Consider the following 18,104-nt stretch of genomic DNA (forward strand, 5'->3'; position numbering starts at 1 on the left):
CTGACCTACACAAAGCAGGAGGTGGGAGAGAAAGAGGGAGGAGCTGCTGGGGACCTGCTGTCTTCAAAAGTTGCTTCAGGCAATATGTTCACAAAAATGCTAACTTGTTAGTGAAGTTTGACTGAAATAAGGAAAGCAAAATGATACAAAAAATTAATAGACTGTAGAACTCCCCACTGCCGTTATCGATCTGTCCGAAACTAGGAGTCATACTCTACAGATGTTTCCATAAACACTAACAAAACCCAAGACGTCAGTGACATCTTAACAGCTTGCCCTAATCAATTCACCAAATGAGCCTGGGCCAGCCTCATGCCCTACCAAAGTAAGTAACACCTACTAGTGTTAGTAGGTTACACCTACTAGTAGGTAACACCTGTTTAGCCTCTTCCAGCCCTTTCACCATGACAATCTCAAAAGCCTGTCCACCTCAGTTTTGTAGCAGAGACACCTGTCCAACTCATTTTGTAGCAGAGACACCTAAGCCATCAGCTAATCTCTGGTGCTAGGGCAGATTGATGGCAAACTGCCAAACATACTGTAAGAGATCATCATTTTGAGATACACCATCTTTAATCAGTTTGCTCACTGCTCCACCCTTTCCCACACCAGCTTTTTGGGGATGACTTCAAACCAGTTGTTGTTTCAATACCACCAACCACATGGGCTTCACCAATTTCACCTAAGCCAGCAGTATGATATCTATTTGGTCACCTCCCAGTTGTCAAAAGAAATTAGCAAAATAAATAGTTTCAGCACCTTCTTGGTACTGGTATACATACACAGATGCTTCTGACGTGGAGACAAGGAATGAAGAGAACAGGGATGGAAAATTAAGATGCAGGAATTTGGGAAATGTTGTGTACAGAACAGATGTGATCATCATCCTCATCTTGTGAGCACCTCATCAAGACGCTTTTCCTCTCACTGAAGAGAGGAGATCAAGACATTCCTGGTGTTCCTTGGGTTTGGATTTGCTATGCTGAAACCCACAGGTTTTGCTAGTCTATTAGCAGCACTGGACACAACAGCAGAAGTTAGCTGCAGGGCCTCGACGACATCATTTCTGGTAAGCAAACTTTTGCCTTGGAATTCACATCCCTGCTCCATCCACCAGGATACGATCAAAAGATCAGATGGGTTCATCAACAACAAAGCAATAGAAACGGGAACACTCCAGGGTTTGGGAGATTACATGGGAGGTTTGTTTGCATGTTCTTCACGTGCCTCATGCTTGTTGACGTTTATAACTTCTCCATTTGTGCCAAGAGATAACAATGACTGACTCACAAGGGAAAAAATCATGGTATAAAGAAACAAGCATACACACTGAAACTGGAGTTAGCTGGCTCAGGCTGAACAGAAGATGACTTACAGACCCACAGTATTTAGCTTTGTTTCTAAAAGTCAGATAACACCAGAAAATGCTACAACAAGGAGTGAAGAGTCAGTCAGTTTTCTCCCTTAACTCAAGGTAAATAACAAATACAGAAATAAAGCAAGTTTTTGGTTTGGGAAGTCTTGCTAACCTTATTGTTACCTCTTAAATGCCATATGACAGTTTTTAACTCAGGTTTATAAAGAGTAATTATTGTCTCTGGATAGCTTCTTTGAAATTAATTTTATTTACAGAACAAAAGAATGTAATATTTCCTTATCCACTCCCATCATCCTGCCGCAAATTTTCCTGTAATGTGTTTTGCTATTAATAAGAAACTGAAGTAGGTCCTTTTCCCCAGCCTTGACAAATGGGTTTTCAAAGACCTTAAGTTTAATAAGAGCACAAATTTTAATAGCAATGTAGCTATGTTAGCTACCTTTTGTGCTTAGATGCCACAGTCCACTACAGAGACGTTTTGTCTTAGTAAGCATAGTAATCATATTAGTAAGCATATTCTCTAGTCCATCACTATTCTCTAGTCCATCACTGCAGCTTTTAAAGAAAATACTGATAGTAGCAGAGCCAAAACATACTCTTGCAGAGCCCTGCTCAGTGATTATTTGACAAAGTTTTTGGTTAGCAGTCTGCATAGCACCTTCCAAGCATTCATGTCATAGGAGTTTCACCATTCACAGTCTTCTTTTGTTATTATTTTTAAACAACAATAGAGTCTTTGACACAGTACTTTGTAACAAGGTTAAGACTGATATGAAATTAGCTGTTTTTCTCATATGTTCAGAGCCAGTCTACGTAGCAATACCCTATTGTACCTCAGCTTCAAGAGATAGCACAGATTCATGCTAACACAGAGAATTCCCCTAATGAAGATACAGCAGTCGATTCTGAAGAGACAAAATACTGTAACTGATCAAGCAATAGCAAAGTAACGAAGGACAAGAACAGGATTAAACAATTCTGAACAGGAAAATACGAAGATGTCTCAATGTTACATCTTAGGGTGAATGCTGTTTAATAAAACATAGTAGCAAGATAAGCAAATTTTGCTCATATTATTTTGGTCAGTCGCAATCAGAAGTCTATAAACAACTTAATGTGGCCCTAATCAAGGTAGGTATGTGGACAACTCCACATTAAATTATGTTCATCATCATCAAATGCAAATGCCCACTGAATGGAAAAATGCTGACACCTTCTGTGGTTTTAAATTAAAATGTATCAATGTAAAGAAAGCAATCTGAATGGCTGTGAAGACATTTCAGTGCAGGACTAATCTATGCCACCAGGAATTCTACAAAGATAACAAATTTTTAGGATGAAAAGCACACATGATGGAGAGAGGGAGAAAACTGCACAATGTGTATAAATCAGCAGTGCAGTCTCATCTAGATTACATTCAGCACAAGCCATCACAAGTTCAAGGGGACATTGCCAAAACAGAGAGTTCAAAACAAGGTAACAAAAACACCTCTGAAAAGGAGATTTTTTTTTCAGATAGTCATCTAGAGAGACTGGGATTGCTATCTTTAAAAGACAGTTGTAAAAAAGAATACTTAACTAACTGTGCAGAAGTCAGGAGAAATGAACAAAATGGTCACTGAAATTAAAGGTGGGATATTCAAAACCAATCTAAAATAAATGTTTTCATTAACACCAGAAAACAAAAGCTAATTTTCCTTCCCCTGTAATGTCACTATCACCAAACCCTTCACTCAAGCTCTGAAACCGTGAATTTCAAGATGAGCCTGAAGCCAAAATACCAACCAGATTCATTAAAAGGCTGGATTTCTATGAGTAACATGAACAGCTGTAACTACAGCAGTTCACAGTAACAACCACCATCAGAATATAAGGTATCTCCAGCTATTAGAGTCCAGAAAAAGACAACATATCAGGCAGACTATATAACATTTGCCCCAAATACTTGCATGAGAGAGAAAAAAACTTTTATCTGTGGCTATTGTTACCTGTTAGAGTAACTTTAAAATTTGTGGATGTACAATCAGATGAGCCATCATCTTGACCCACTACTATATTTCATATCTACACTAGCTTCCTTTGAAATAATCATATTTTATTTAAATAAAACTTCTACCAGCATTATGTAAATATTTATCACCACATTGAAATGCAAATAATAACTGAGACTTTTTAAGCAGGATTTCAGATAAATTCTCAGTTAATGCATACACTGTATGAACTGAGAACAGACATCTCAATGGAAATAAACAAAAAAGAGACATCACTCCTGCTATTCAGCTCGGAGACTTACCAGTCCTAATGCATGTCCTGGCAACCTAAGAGACCTATTGATTTGCAGCCATTCATTCAAGTGCAGTGAAAGCCATAATTAGATAAATAGCTTTGGTAAAACTAATCTGAAACTCATTTGTTTTGGGACTGTCTGTTTAATGAGATAAAACTAGAAATTAAATATCTGTTGAATGTTCTTCTTCATATTCTTGAACACAATAAAAAAATATAAATAGATGTACTCGTTTAACTGCCATTATTATTTTTGCATTTTATGTATTTTGTTCCAGCAATCGCTGTCAAAGACAATTACAGAGACAAAGCTTATGAATGACTACACTCTAACAGGCTGACCAGTTCTATCAATCTCTTTCATACACATGGATACCGAGGTATAAAGAGAACTGGTCTTTTCATCACTTTCAAATACTCTTCAAGAAAACAGATTACAGTTTTATGAAGGCACATATAGGATAAGTTTTTAAAGTATCTAGGCTCCATCTCTGGACATGCTAATGCCATTCTTTGTGAACAGAAGTCAAATTCTGGTTAAGTTTTCAATGTGTTTATAATAAATCAGCAGGATTAGTATATTTTTTTAAGTGATTTCTTCAAAGTGCTGAAGAAGACTACTTAACAGAATTCCTGTGTCATGATTACAGTGAGCGCAATTCAGCGCTGGCACAGACAGATGTTACAGTTTACCAGTTAAGGCAAAACTGGAAGCACGGGATACATGTGCTCTCACCTTTCCTCTTTGGCAGCTAACTGCTGGATTCTGATTTTGTTCATTTAGGACTTGCATCTCCCATGAGCTTGGCCTATCTTGACAAACAATGCAAGCCTCAGTTCATCCTTTAACACAGATTCAGCAGCAGCCTGGCAGCCCACACACCCCAGATTTGCTTTCTCTGCCAAGTGGCTTCAGGAGATGCAGAAATGACACACTGCAACAAAGCGCTGGGATGCACACGAGCTGGGATCCCCATCAGATCTAATGGATTCTTCCAGCTCACTCCTTCAGCCAGCCAGTAAACAAATAGCTGTCCTATGACTTTCAGAGCCAACCATGCATACATATTGTTTTTTCTCCCATTCTTTCCATATTTAAAAAGATCAATTTATGCATCACCAAAGTGCATTCACCTATGGGATGAATATACCATTTGCTTAACAGTGTGCAGTAGCAGTCTATGACAGTAAACAATTACCACATTCAACTGAAATCACAAAGTGTTTTAGGATCACTGAGTAACTATCTAAGCCAGACTTGGCCAGAAAACCACAATTAAATGCTTAACTTCTTAAAAAAAGTAAACAAGCAAAACCCAAACACCTGCTCTGCTTCCCTCTCCACCAACAAAGCAACATCAAAAACTCTTAATGCTCAAAAGTGGTCTGGACCTCAATTTTCTGTTTGTTTTTAATTCAAAGAAATGCAGTACTTCCACTGATTGGCTGCTCCTCATCACTGACCTGTGGACCCCATACTATCTACTGCAAGGCTATGGTTTGCCATACATACAGTAATATCTTTGCAAACAGCCACTGCCCTTTCCTTGGTGCTGCTTGTTCCACTGTCCCAGTAACAATGCTGACAAGCAACCTGCAGAGATGCTCAGAAAAAACAGCAGTAGGAGAAGCTACCAGCAGATGAAGCACACACAAATATAAAACTCACTCCATAATGAAGCATCAATGAAGCTTCTGGCCTCTGAACTATTTCTTTCCTTACTTCTCCCAATCCATCTGTCTCACAGTCATGCAAGGGCTGCGGTAGGAGATTCAGGAAGCAAGGACAGAAAGGCAGCCCACTTTGATCAAAGGAAACCAAAGAGCACTCTCAAAACTGGACAGCCTCTCTCTTCCTCTCCAAATATCTGATGCCATCTTTCCAGCATCTACCTGCTTAGATAGTACAATCCATGGAGAAACAGACTGCTTCTGAAAAGGAATTAGATGTACAGAGTGAACAGAAATCCAAGAAGGATGGAGTACTTAGCATTCAGTTTACTGAGAGAGTATCTAAACTGCACAACACAAGCTGTGGCATCTTAATCTTGGTGTGTTGTCATGACTTTTTTGGTAGCATTCCAAGTATTTTCACACATTGACAACTCCATTCTGATTTGTTAAAAAATATGCATAAGCAATCAGGAAGTTAAGTTATAGATGTATAAGTTATTAGCATTACAATAAATATTTACTAATAAAATTATTTTGAAAATAAAATTATTATTAGACATTTGTGCTCAAAAAAATCCAACTGTTGTGTTCTGGTGATGCATGGTAAGTGTGAAGAGTTCAAGTCAGAAGCCAAATTAAGGGGGAGAAAAAGAAAGTTTCATTCCTCATAACCAACCAATTAAAAGGGCAAACTAGAAATTGTTCTGTACTTTAAGATTTATTGGGTTAATTCAGTTCTAAAAACTGAACTCAAAAAATCATTACTGATACTATGAATGCATCTCTACTGGTATATATTTATATACACTGAAGGATTTTCTCCTAAATCAGCAGGATATTTTCTTTTAGCACTATAAAAAAAATATATTGACTTTTAATCAGTTAGCCTGCTGTGTCCTCTCCAGGAAAATATCTCGTGAAAAAGGAATTCATCAAAATAAAAAGTATACCATAGGATTTAAATACTAATAATTGACCATAGCTTAATACAACAGCCATATGTAGATCATTTTACAAGGTCAGACTAACCCAAGTCAAACTGTAAGTTAACCAAGATAAAAGACATCATGACAATTATGAATAGGCACTGTCTTTTACACCTGGAAAATTGAAAGGATAATATTCAGATCCTGCTTCCATGGCTTTTAATTTTAGAGCCTCGGTGACTTCATTTTTATCCTTAAACTCTTGCCAAAAGCACCGATACAATGAAAAATATTTAAATCAAAAGGTGGTGCATAGATAACATTTATGCAGCAAATACTAAAAACTAACATAAAACACTCCAGTGAAATCAATCCATGTGTATGGATCCTAAGAGATCTGCAAGACTTAAGGAAAAAGAGGTTTTAGGTTTTGTGCGTGAAGAATTGCAATCAGCCACCTTCGGCAGAGCAAGGTCATGGGCAACCTGCCTAAGACAGCCCTAGGTCTACCGAAAACAGGGCAGTCTCACAGTGCCCAGGGTTAGAGGGTGCACCATTTTATTTCCTGTACTACAGCACCATCCTGAGCCCCAACCAATACTTGTGTCTCCCATCCCCAAGTGACTACAACATCTGTTGGCCTGGGGATCCAACACAGAAACATGGAGATAACCCATCTAGGATCTTGAGGAGTTGGGAGGAATCAGGCCAGAAGTCCATGTTCTGAACCCCATTGTTTCATACGGTGACTGCAACGCTCATTACCTGCCTGAGGAAAGGTCAGAAACCATGGATGGACAGGAACACCTCAGATATAGCCACGTAGGCAACCTCTGTCCACTTCTTGGGCCTACTGGCGCAGTAACTCTGCAGCAGTAAGTACTCCACCTCTTGATGGCCAGCTTTACAAGTTTCTCTGAGAAAACTGGGTTTAATGAGCACAAAAGGAAAACATAAACCATCTTAAAGATATGGAATCTTAAGTATAAGTTTACATAAAAAGTGATTGACTTCCTTTCCAGTATGTAAAAAATTACAGTAACATTTCACATTAAGGATAAAACATCTGTTTTATTGCAGTGGCTTTCCATGAGTTATGTTGAAAAGATGGCATATTCTGCTTTTCTGTTATTTTCCCCTTCTAAAAAGCCATTGCCTCCTATTTTCAGCATTTTCATTAGCATAAAAATGAAATGCACGGCTTGTTTTGTTATTTTCTCCCGGTACAGAAAGGCATTCAAATCACTGGGGCCACAAGTAACAACAGTTGAATACAAACCTTAACATAGTTTGTCATAATTGTACAGTGCTGTGCTTGTTCACTCACCTCACTGTCTAGGAAATCTAGTGTGGATTATCCAATAATGCAGGTTTGCAACCAAGCAAACTAAAGTATACTATTCCACAAAGTGAATTTTGTTTAGTTCTGTTTAAATATATAAGTAAGAGGACAGTCGGCTCACTTATAAATCAAATCTTCCTCTCTTCAAGATGCAACACTAATGGAAATTTTCCAAATACTTGAATACTTTCCTTTTAATTTCAACTGAGCTGATCTTATTTTATACAGAAATTTTTCCAAGCCACACAATGCAGCATCCCACATGAGAATCTACAGGCCATGTCCTGCAGAAACAGGGGCAAAGCTGAAAGTAAAAGTAGGGATATCCTTGTTGAACCAGAATTACAAAAACATGCATGACCAATCCATACTTTCATCAGTCCCTGACTGAAAAATTTATTACTAACACAAAAAAGCAGCACTTAAAGACTGAGCATGGGCAAAATTTACTCCAGGTGCTTTCAGCTTGAGCTCAATTTGCAGCAGGGGTTAAAGACAAGACCATGTTTTATAGCAGCTGACTATGGATCAAAGAGGGACTCACCAGGATACAATCTGGCCAAAACAGAGAAAGGAAACTAGGTAGAAACCTACCCTATAACAAGCTGATGCATTTTCTTCAGCAGAAATTTTGCGCATCTTCCACAAGCAAAAGCCACACGATGGCACCTCTTCCCTGTATGTGGGCAGCAGCACCTGCACCCATCAGGGGTGCCAGAAAGCAGCTGAAATGCCAGCCCTGACACTCCCAGCTGCACCTCCAGTACCAGGGCAGCCACAGGCAGTATAACTTTGGGTTCTGCAAAGCTTCCTGGGTTACTCTGTAGGGCAGAGGAATGGGCTTGCCTTAGGTCTCATTCAGCTGTAGTTAATAAAGGCCAGGCGCAATTTCTCATGTCATAACACATGGGCTAATTAAGAAGTATTCTCAATTTAGTAATTCACTGAACAGTGACTATGAAACAAATTATTATGCAAATAAACACAAGAGACACTGAAATTCCCTGTCAGCTACTGTGGTCACTGTTGCTAAGATGTTTTACTCATTACTCAACATTTCATGTGTCACCAGTCACAGACCTGACAGGCTAAAGGATACTGTGAAAGACAGTTATCTTAATCAAATACATTTAGTAGGAATACATAATAAGCCTGATTACAATAGAAAAAATTCAAGACTACTTACTGAAACTATTTTTAGCCCCATAATAACTGCCAAAATGATCAGGGTATTAAGCTACTGAGTAGAACTCTTATGGCAGGCTTTAAAGCAAAATGTCACCAATATCAATCAGCCCACTTCAATAATAGCTGTGACAGTAAAACTTTCGATTCACTGAGCCAATTCACTATTTCTGTGCACTGATTTCAATCAGTACCACAACACCACATCTTTTTAATGCAGGAGAAACTCCAAAAGTAAAGCATCTGTAGCACGTGTAAATATAGGTACCAGCGCAATTGTTCTCCTAATTTTTTCCTACCCTTCTCATTAACAAGCCTGGTCAAACAAGGATAAATGTTCTAATGAAATGTGTTGATCACATAAAACAGGAGGCGTTGTCAAAACAAATGTAAACAGGATGGCATACAGGTAGATGAGGTGACTTTGAGGACCAAAATATTAGGAGAAGGATATACTTCAGCAGCCTGAGATACAAGGTCACTGGCAATAACAAGATGAAGAGCTTCAAAGAAGAAGAATATGGACTGCTATAAATGTCAGTCATTGATGAGAGATTAACTGAATACGAGGCAAATCTGTATGCTTGTCTCAATCAGAGGGTAACTATGAACTACCAATACAATGTAACCATGAAAAGAAGCACTGGAAATTCTGAATATTTCCAGCAGGGGATTTCTAATGTCCTAGCAAAACCTCATTTACAACATTATGGTTTCCCCAATTGCAGCATGAACTGATTCAAGGAAAATAACTTGAATGAGGTAAGCAACTGAAAGCTTCTTACAAGAGACAAATAAAAGTTTACGAAAATGTAGGCTAAGAGGGGTTAGGATACTTCACTTAATTAAAACAGATTGCATATAATTTGATGTTTTTCCCTGCCAAAGAAGAGTTCTCTGCAATAGCACGACAGCTGCCAGTGCCAGAATATATGACAGATCTCTCTAATACCCTCCAAACCTCCAACTATTTTCAGCTTGGGAACTTTCTGTGCCTGATGAGGATTATTTATGTTCAATAAACTTCGATGAGCTTCCCTAGTCTCCCCTGAACTCTTGTAAACTCTTAGCTTTCATACCCTAACTCCTTAGTTTATTTTCAATCTGTAGCCTTACATCCAGTTTACATGTTGATATACACATAGGGCAAAGCTGTCACTCAGAACAGAGCTAGGGTCTCTTAGTGTGAAGGGCATCTGAGAACATATGCCTGGCTGAAGACCTCTGGGAACCTCACAAAAGTCATTACAGGATCTCAGAAGAGAAAATAGTCATGGTGTTTCTTCAGTTTCAAGCAAGTCAAACAGCATGGTCCATGGTGAAAATTTCGCAGTATCAAAGAAACACTGTATCAGAGTAGCACCATGATGTACAGAAGATTTTCCAGCAGCACTACTGTGACAAAAAACATCTACACCACTCACATATAACAATGCTGTTTTGGTTGTGTGTGAGTGTAAACCTAGAAAGCAGAAGAGGTCATTTAAAATGTGTATGTGTCTGTGTATGTGTGCAGGGTAACTATCCCGCTGACTTCTGAGTACCAGAAAAGACAGCAAGGCCAGTTCATGACTTGTGTACGCATGCTTACTGCTTGTACACGTAACACATGCTTCAAGGAGGCAAACTGGAAAAACAGAAGGCTCCTCCTTACCAAAGATTTTCAGAAAGCATGTGGCAGAGGGAAACAGCTCCGTAGGACACACTGAGCCAACATAACGTTGCCTTCCTCTGCCTCTGCACAAGCTCTGGTGTGTTGCAATGTGTCTACTAGGCAAGGAACCCAGCTGAATCCACACACCCCACCAATAAATAAATAAATAAATAAATAAATATATATTCATATATATATATATATATATGAATAAAACTAACACAGCAAAAGACTGGATGATTTTCTGCCATTTTATCCAGCAGAAACAACAAAGCACCAAGCAGAGGAAGAGGAGTAAAACCTACCCCTCTTTCAGCTCTCCGTGAAACTGCAACCAAACCTCCAATGCCATCTCAGACATCTGTGCTAGACCTGCCCTTAGACCTAATTTAACAACATCCACAGTCAAGGACAACGCCAACATCCACTGCAAAGTTCAGGAGCTTTAAAACAAGCATTGGGCTTCCCCAACAGAGGGATTCGAGGTTAGCTTTATCTAAATGACTAGAGTACTATAGAGCATTGGTGTTTACCTGGGTCCACATTTCCCATTTACCTGGGAAAGTGCAAGCAGGATGGTTGCTGCAGCTTTTCTACAAGGTGCTTTTCCACCTCAAAGTTCTTCAAGTGTATTAAAATCGGACACATTCTGACACAGAAAGCCAAAAACGCCCTCCTGTACTTTGGTTTTGGGGTTCACTGAACTGAGAGAAGAATGCCTGCTTTATTTTATCTCTATTTTATTCCACATTGTTCAATTATCCCCATCTCTGGTCACAAGTTGTCAAACAGCCTGGTGCCAAGGACTGAGAGACCTAAACAGATTTAAAAAATACTATTCCACCCCATACTGGTTTGCAAAATTTATTCCATTTTTTGTACACTACTCAGCGCTCTCCCCCTCCCCTGCACCACAGGAAGTATTCTAACAGCATGCAGTGAAGTACATCCTTAAAATAATTATAGCACCCTTAACACTTCCATTATACTTTATTATCCATGCCCTCCAAGCATGCATGCATGCAGATTATCCTTGTGTTATAGATGAGGAAGCAAACTGCACTGCAGGCGGTCCCTCAGCAAGTCAGCATCAGAAAGAGACCCCCCCTCTTCAGGTCATAATATTTTTCTAGGAAATTAAACAAACCAGAATTTCAGCTGGTCAGCATTTATTTGAAAACAGCTCACCTAAGTGAGCAACATTCCTGATGAATCCAGCTGGACAAATAAGACTCTCAGCTTGGTGGTTGAGCAAACAAAAAAAAAGGCACAAAGAAAAAGTCACGAGAGACTAAGATCAGACTAAAAAAAAATTTTTTGGGGTGGGGGAAGAATGGATATTTCATAAACAAGCAAAAGAAAACCCTCCGAAAATGAACTTTGGATTAACCTGGAATACTTTGCTGAGGTGGAATTATAAATCTTTGTTGCATGTTTGTTTTATTCAACCCTTTCCCAACCTCATTTTAAGGCTTTTCCAATTTGACAGTCAGGTTTAAAAGGAAAAGGATAATTAAAAAAAAAAAAAAAGAAAAAAGAAAAAAAAAAAGCGCTTTATTTTATTAATTTAACATATCTATTCCCTGTCCCAAATATTGACATTTTCAGGGTTGAACTTATTCTCCAAATGAAGTGGAAATACATGGAAAGTGCCATCCCCCTAAAATTTCATCTCTGGGGGGAAAAGGCACGTGGAGAAGGGTGTAGGCAGGAATCAACACGGGCACTACTAACGGAGCCAGACTTCTCCCTGGGGAATCACGTGTGTGGAAGAGATCGTCCGTGCACCACAAGTGTTCGCCCTGTTTCAGAAGGGAACAAGCAACACTGACATCCCCTACTGGGCTGCCAGCCCTGCCTGCACCCCATGACACACCACTAGAGACCTGCATCACTGAGTAATTCCAGCTGAGTCCTGGGGAGAGGTAGGAGAATCCCTGGAAGCCCAGAGCTGGCAGAGCACAGCAGTCCTGTCCTCCACATGGCACTAAGCCACCAGCCAGAAGGTCCCACTGGAGCCACGCGGGATCTCCGTGCAGCACTGCCCACTGATCCAAGATCTGCTGGATTGACTCCAGGCAAGCTCACAAACTTGCCATACTCTCTCCAGCTATCCTCCTGTCAGGATAGACAGGTGAAGAAAAACTTTGCAAGGTGAACCACAGGGCAAAGCAAACCTACGGATGATACCACCAGTAAATTTGCCAGCCCATAACAGGGCACATCAGCACAGAAGGGCAGAACCTCAGCTGTTAGGAAGCAAGGCAGGAGCAAGGCTTCATCAAGGACAACTGAGGAACTGCATGACCCAGGAGCCACTCAAGCTTCTCATGGAGATGTTAGCTCACCCACTCCAAATATTTACAGAGCAAATGCTCATAGTGATCACCTATCAAATGCTTTCGGTAGCAGTGAAGAGTAACCACGATGATCAACCTAGGCCTGCTCTGCACGATATCTCCCTGAAGTGGTACAAATCCCTTGTGCTAAAATGGTGTTTTAGACCTGCTCCAAATGAGCACAGGGACCAGCAGCTGCTGGGCACTGCTTCTCTTCTCCTCACAGGAGGGCTCACTCCACTGCTCTCCTGGGGTCCTTTAGAATAAATTAAGCTCAACGCAGAATTCAGAAAACGTCTCATCTTCTCTGGAAGATGGACACCTGTAGTAAACTTCCTGTTAGGGCAGAAAGGACTTGGCCATGTAACATTCACTGAATCCCCTTAGCCCTGTGTTTGGATGGACTCTTGCCAAGTGGATTAAAATTTAACCCGAACAATAAAAATCATCAGGCATCTCCATACAGACTAGTCTTTATTCTGTGGGTTAAACTCACCTGAGGAAACAAAACATTGCTCAGAAATAGTTCTTTTCCTGTAAAAATACGTACTATCTTAATCCTGTTTATCTTCCCTACACATACATCTTCTTACAACAAAGCAGTCACACAGCAAGTTTCATTTTAAATTCACACCCTGCTAGATTTCACAACTTCCCCGTGCAGAGAAAGCATTTATTTACACGGGTAGAGTGCTGCAATGTTGATTCGGGTGCAGACACACATCGTAAAGACTTCTCCCCGCTGCCTACAGAGGTGGCTGTTGGTGCACCGCAGCCCCACGGCAGCTCGCCCGCTTCTCCACGCAGATGAAGCCAAGGCCGTGGGGATGACGCCAACCCCTTCAGTTCGGCTACCAGACGGTGGGGTTGAGGCCAGGTTTGTGTAAGTTTTGCGGTGACTTGACGCCAGTCCCACCCAATAGATCTCCAAGCACAAGCGGGTTGGTTTTACAGCCCAGTAAAGCCGTTCCATCGGCCTTCCCCAAACCAAATGAGCCCGCACCGGGGATCCCCCACGCAGCCCCCATCCCCACGGCCCCGCTCACTGCCAGTGGGGGCCCAGAACCCACCCGAGCTTCGAGCGCTCGAGGCCACGACCTCAGCCCCGAGGCTCCCACACGTGCCCGGCCCACGCGAGTCCTGCCAGGCCGGGAGGGGAAGGAGGGACGAGCACGGCCGCGGGGGGCAGCGGCGGGCGCTACTCCGTTTATCGGCAGGGGGCCGTCACCGCCGCCCGGGGACCCCCCGCATCCCCCCGCGGAGCGCCCCCGCCGCATCCCCACGGCCCCGCCGGGGCCCCGCGGGCACGGCACCGCCCCGGGCCCCACGGGCCGGCCCCGGTGGGCAGGCCGCGGCGGGGGCGCACCCCGCGGGCTCCCTCCATCCCTCCCTTCCTCCCCGCATCCCTCCCTCCATCCTCCCTCAGCCGCTCACCCGGTGGCCGGCGGCGGCCGCGCTCTTCCTGCGCAGCGTCAGCCCGCTCCGCAGCAGCGCCGGCAGCTCCCGCAGCTTCTGCCGCAGCTGCACGGGCGGCGGCGGCGGCGGCGGGTCGGGGGCTCCCCCGCCGGGGCTCCTCCAGCCGCGGGCCGGCTCCGCAGCCTCACACGGCGGAGGCGGCGGCATCCTCACGGAGCCCCCAGCCATGCCGCATCCCGGCCGGGCTCACGGCGCGCAGCCCCGCTCCGCCTGCCCCCCGCCCACCGAGCGGAGCGGAGCGCGGAGCCCCGCGGCCCCCGCACGCCTCGGCCCCGCCGGCCGGGCGGCAAAGCCCCGGCAGGAGCTGGGGGAGCCGCCGGCCCCCCTCCACCTTCACCGCCCCCGCCCCGCGCCGCGGCTCCGGCGGTGATAAAGTGCAGGTAATGGGGAGGAGGAGGAGGAGGAGCGGGCAGGAAGAGGCAGAAAGTCCTGTTAACTCCTTTGCGCTCAGGTCCGGCGCCGGGTTGGGACCGGCTGGGGTCGGAGGTGGGCTGCGAGGGGCCAGGGGGTCCCCTCACGTCCTGCCGGGGTACCCGAGGTGGCCGAGGTGGCCGTCCCTTCGCCTCCGCGCTGCTGAGCAGGCGGCACGTCCCGGGGGGCGGCTGGCTTGCAGTCCTTCAGGTAATCCCTGGAAGAGCTGAGGAGGGAGCCTTCGGTGCCAGAAGCCGATCCGTTCACTCTTGGTGCAGGGAGGAGGCGGGCATCGAGAACCCAGCGCCTTCAATTACTGGCGCTGTGTTTCACCCCTGCCTGATCCCTCGCGGTGGTGCAGGTGTCGCTCCCTTGCTGCCAGACTCTTCTTGTCTGTGTCCTTCAGAGCCCTCAGTGTAAGGTGGGGCTCCGCTTGCACACATCTTCTGCCTCAGAGCTACAAAAAACGCTGACCTGCTCTTCCAGGTTGAATTCACCAGTGCCTAAAAGTCTCAATAAATGGCATTATAGCCAAGCCACTCTCACGGAGACATTGCAGAAAGCTGTCCCCCTGTCCCACCTGTGAGGTCCAGATGTCTCAGGGACCAGCTCCACCACTCATCCACCCTCACAAGGAGCTGTCTTAACCATGTAACTAACCTTACAAAAAAATAAAATATTTTTTTCCTCACTTGTGCTTCTTAAACCAACTCAGCTGGGATCACAGAGGTAGTAGAAGATGTGCAGACATGCACAGCCCATGTCAGGGTGCAGAGGTGCATAACAGCCGCTCCCGGCACCAGTGTGGCATTGGGTTGTCTGTCCTCTGTACGCAACAGCAGCAGCCTGGCCTTTTGCCTACACTGACCTGACAGCAGGCTGCTGGAAAAAGGTGATCCTGCCTGCAGCCACTAGAATTGTACTCCCCTCACACCCCTTACACTGGATCTGGTACCCATCTGACTCTAGTGAGCTGGTCAATCTGGTGGAAAAATTACACTTCAGAGAATAATGAGTTTTCCATTGGCCAGAGAGCTGAATTGATCCACCTTGTGACCACACAGCTGCAGGATTGGGGCAGGCAGCAACCTGGAAGTGAGGGAAAGCAGAATTACTCCTTTCTGCAGCCATCCATCATTAAATCAGTTCATCTGCATCCTCTGCATGTGACTTCATGAGCAGTGCAAAGCAGGCTGAGTACTCCGGGTACTCCTGAAAAGGGCTGGTTTTGTCCAGCCACATTCTGCTGCCACCTCCTTCCTGCTAGTACCAACAGTCGCTGGCCATGACATGAGCCAAATCAGAACTAATTCACCTGAAAGGTAACTGTAAAAAATGTTCAGCTATTTTAGCTGGCTGACGCAGCCCATCACACGAAACCTATAGCTGACACAAAAGACAGAAAAGGGACAGGAATGTGCTATGCAGTGACAGTTCTAACTGGGTCAAGTGCCCTGTAGATGTCTCAACCCCAAAATGCCAGGGAGATTTGTGAGCCCCAATTTGCAACATCAACTCCAGCCCTTTTGAAAGGGCAAGTGGGATTATGCCATAAACATGTTGTAGCCAAGGCTGTGCTGTGTAATCAGATACGAGGAACATGAAGAGCACTGGCTGTTCTGTGCAACCCCTCGTGTCCCAAACACTTCTATTATTTCATCTGACTTGTGCTCTCCAACTGCCCTGCAATGTGTTTTTGACAGCTGTGTTGCCTGGCAGCCACTCTGTCACAGCTCAGGATGTAATTACTAGGAGAGGTGTATCTGCACCCAAAAGAATAATGCATCCTTCGTCTGTAGGCTTCAGAAAAGGCCCACGGTCTTTGTCCAAGTCTTTAGGCACTGCTATAATGCAAACAGCAATAAGACAACTCAGTGAAGTGTGACTTAATGTGACAGACTGAGGTATAACCAGAAGTAATTTGTTTATGCAAAGAAAGGATAAAATTATGCCAATGCTCAGAATTTGTTGTTTTGTTTTAAAACCAAGCAAGGTAAGTGTACCTTGTCTACAGTGTCTGAATAGAAATTAATATGCTCTGCAGCACATTTTACAACAATAATCTACTGGGTAACATAATTTGGACTAACAATGGTCACTAAAGTGGACTAGATAGTAGTTAGGTCTTTCTATTTCTAGTTTGGATTATTCCATTTTTTTGGAAGATCATGATAGGAATTTTCTAAAATTAAACCTTACATCACTCTTTTTGTTATGTCATAGACGATTTAGCTTGGAGAATGAGCCTGATACCTGTTCTTTTTCCTTACAGGAAAGGGGGACGGTAGATCAAAACTAGATCTGGTCAGGAAGTATTTGACAAACCATTTTATTAAAAAAAAAAAAAAGACAATATGTTGTATCCAAAATATTGTGTTCAAAGTACCTTGATTTCAGTGAATATATGGATATACCTTCCAGAGTAGAGTCTGAATAGGGTTTTGTTCTCTCATTTGCAAGAGACTTCACATAAATTTAGGAACATGTATGTTTAAATCAGTACAGGATGGACTCTGGAGACCTAAGCAAATCTACTGAAGCTTAACAGATGTGGGGCCTGGGAGTGTCTGCTTTTTTTGGATGTTTGTTTTTCTTTCATGGTCTAGCACAATCAAAAGAAATGCAGTGAAAACAATACAAGCCGTTTCATGCCTGTATGTGTTTAATATCTTTTTTTGAGTGGACAATAACAAAAAGAATAATGTATAATAAGGTTGTAATGAAGCATAATAAACACTTACTTTGGACTTTACGTGTAGTGAGTTCCTGACCCCATCACAACAAGCAGTGGGTGCCACCTAGGTTTTTGCCTACGGCCGTGCAGACAGTGCAGGAGCAGAGCTGGGGAGTATCAGGGCACAGGGGCTGGATGTGAGGGAGCCACGCAACACACACAACAGACAGCAATCCTGAGCCAGCTGCTTGCAGCAGTGTCTTCTGAATATTTGCTCTCCCTGACCTGTCAGGAGCCATTCAAAAGAAAGCAAATTTTCCAAAGCAACAACATCCGTTGTACAACCAGCCAAGCATCACTTCCTCTTCCCCAGGCGGTCGCTCCTGCTGGAGGGGGGCAATGCTTTTCTACCATTGCAGAGAATGAGTCCATTTTCTTCTTCCCATCTCTTCACAAAGCAAGCCAGCAGTCTTTTCCTCGTAACACCTCTGAGGCATGTGTGCACCTCTCCACCCACCGCACAAGTGGGCAGGTGGGCATCCAAGCACTGCATTGCAGGCTGCGAACATGCACTGCAGGAGGCTGGACACCTCTCGCTGAAACATGCTCTTCTGCTTTGGAAAGCCTTCATTGGTTCATCTGACTTCAAAACCAAGCTGTTCATCACTGAGGGCCACTAGGAATCCTCTCTGAATAATTTGCTGCAGGCTTTTGAGTTGCTAGCTCCCATTCACCTGATCAGTGGGATCTCAGTGATGT

At 43.5% G+C, this 18,104-nt stretch overlaps 1 protein-coding gene across 1 annotated transcript in view; it reads right to left on the reverse strand.

Moving 5' to 3' along the window:
• The window catches only part of LOC118255903 (rap guanine nucleotide exchange factor 5-like), a 43,556-nt gene extending 29,128 nt beyond the window's left edge, over positions 1 to 14,428 (reverse strand). The window contains exon 1 of the mRNA XM_050708441.1: positions 14,219 to 14,428. Coding sequence (XP_050564398.1) covers positions 14,219 to 14,428 — 210 coding nt within the window. The remainder of the gene's footprint in view (positions 1 to 14,218) is intronic.
• Between the last annotated feature and the right edge of the window lie 3,676 nt (positions 14,429 to 18,104).

This window comes from Cygnus atratus, chromosome 2 (assembly GCF_013377495.2).
Source record: "Cygnus atratus isolate AKBS03 ecotype Queensland, Australia chromosome 2, CAtr_DNAZoo_HiC_assembly, whole genome shotgun sequence".
In the NCBI taxonomy this organism is placed as follows: domain Eukaryota; kingdom Metazoa; phylum Chordata; class Aves; order Anseriformes; family Anatidae; genus Cygnus; species Cygnus atratus.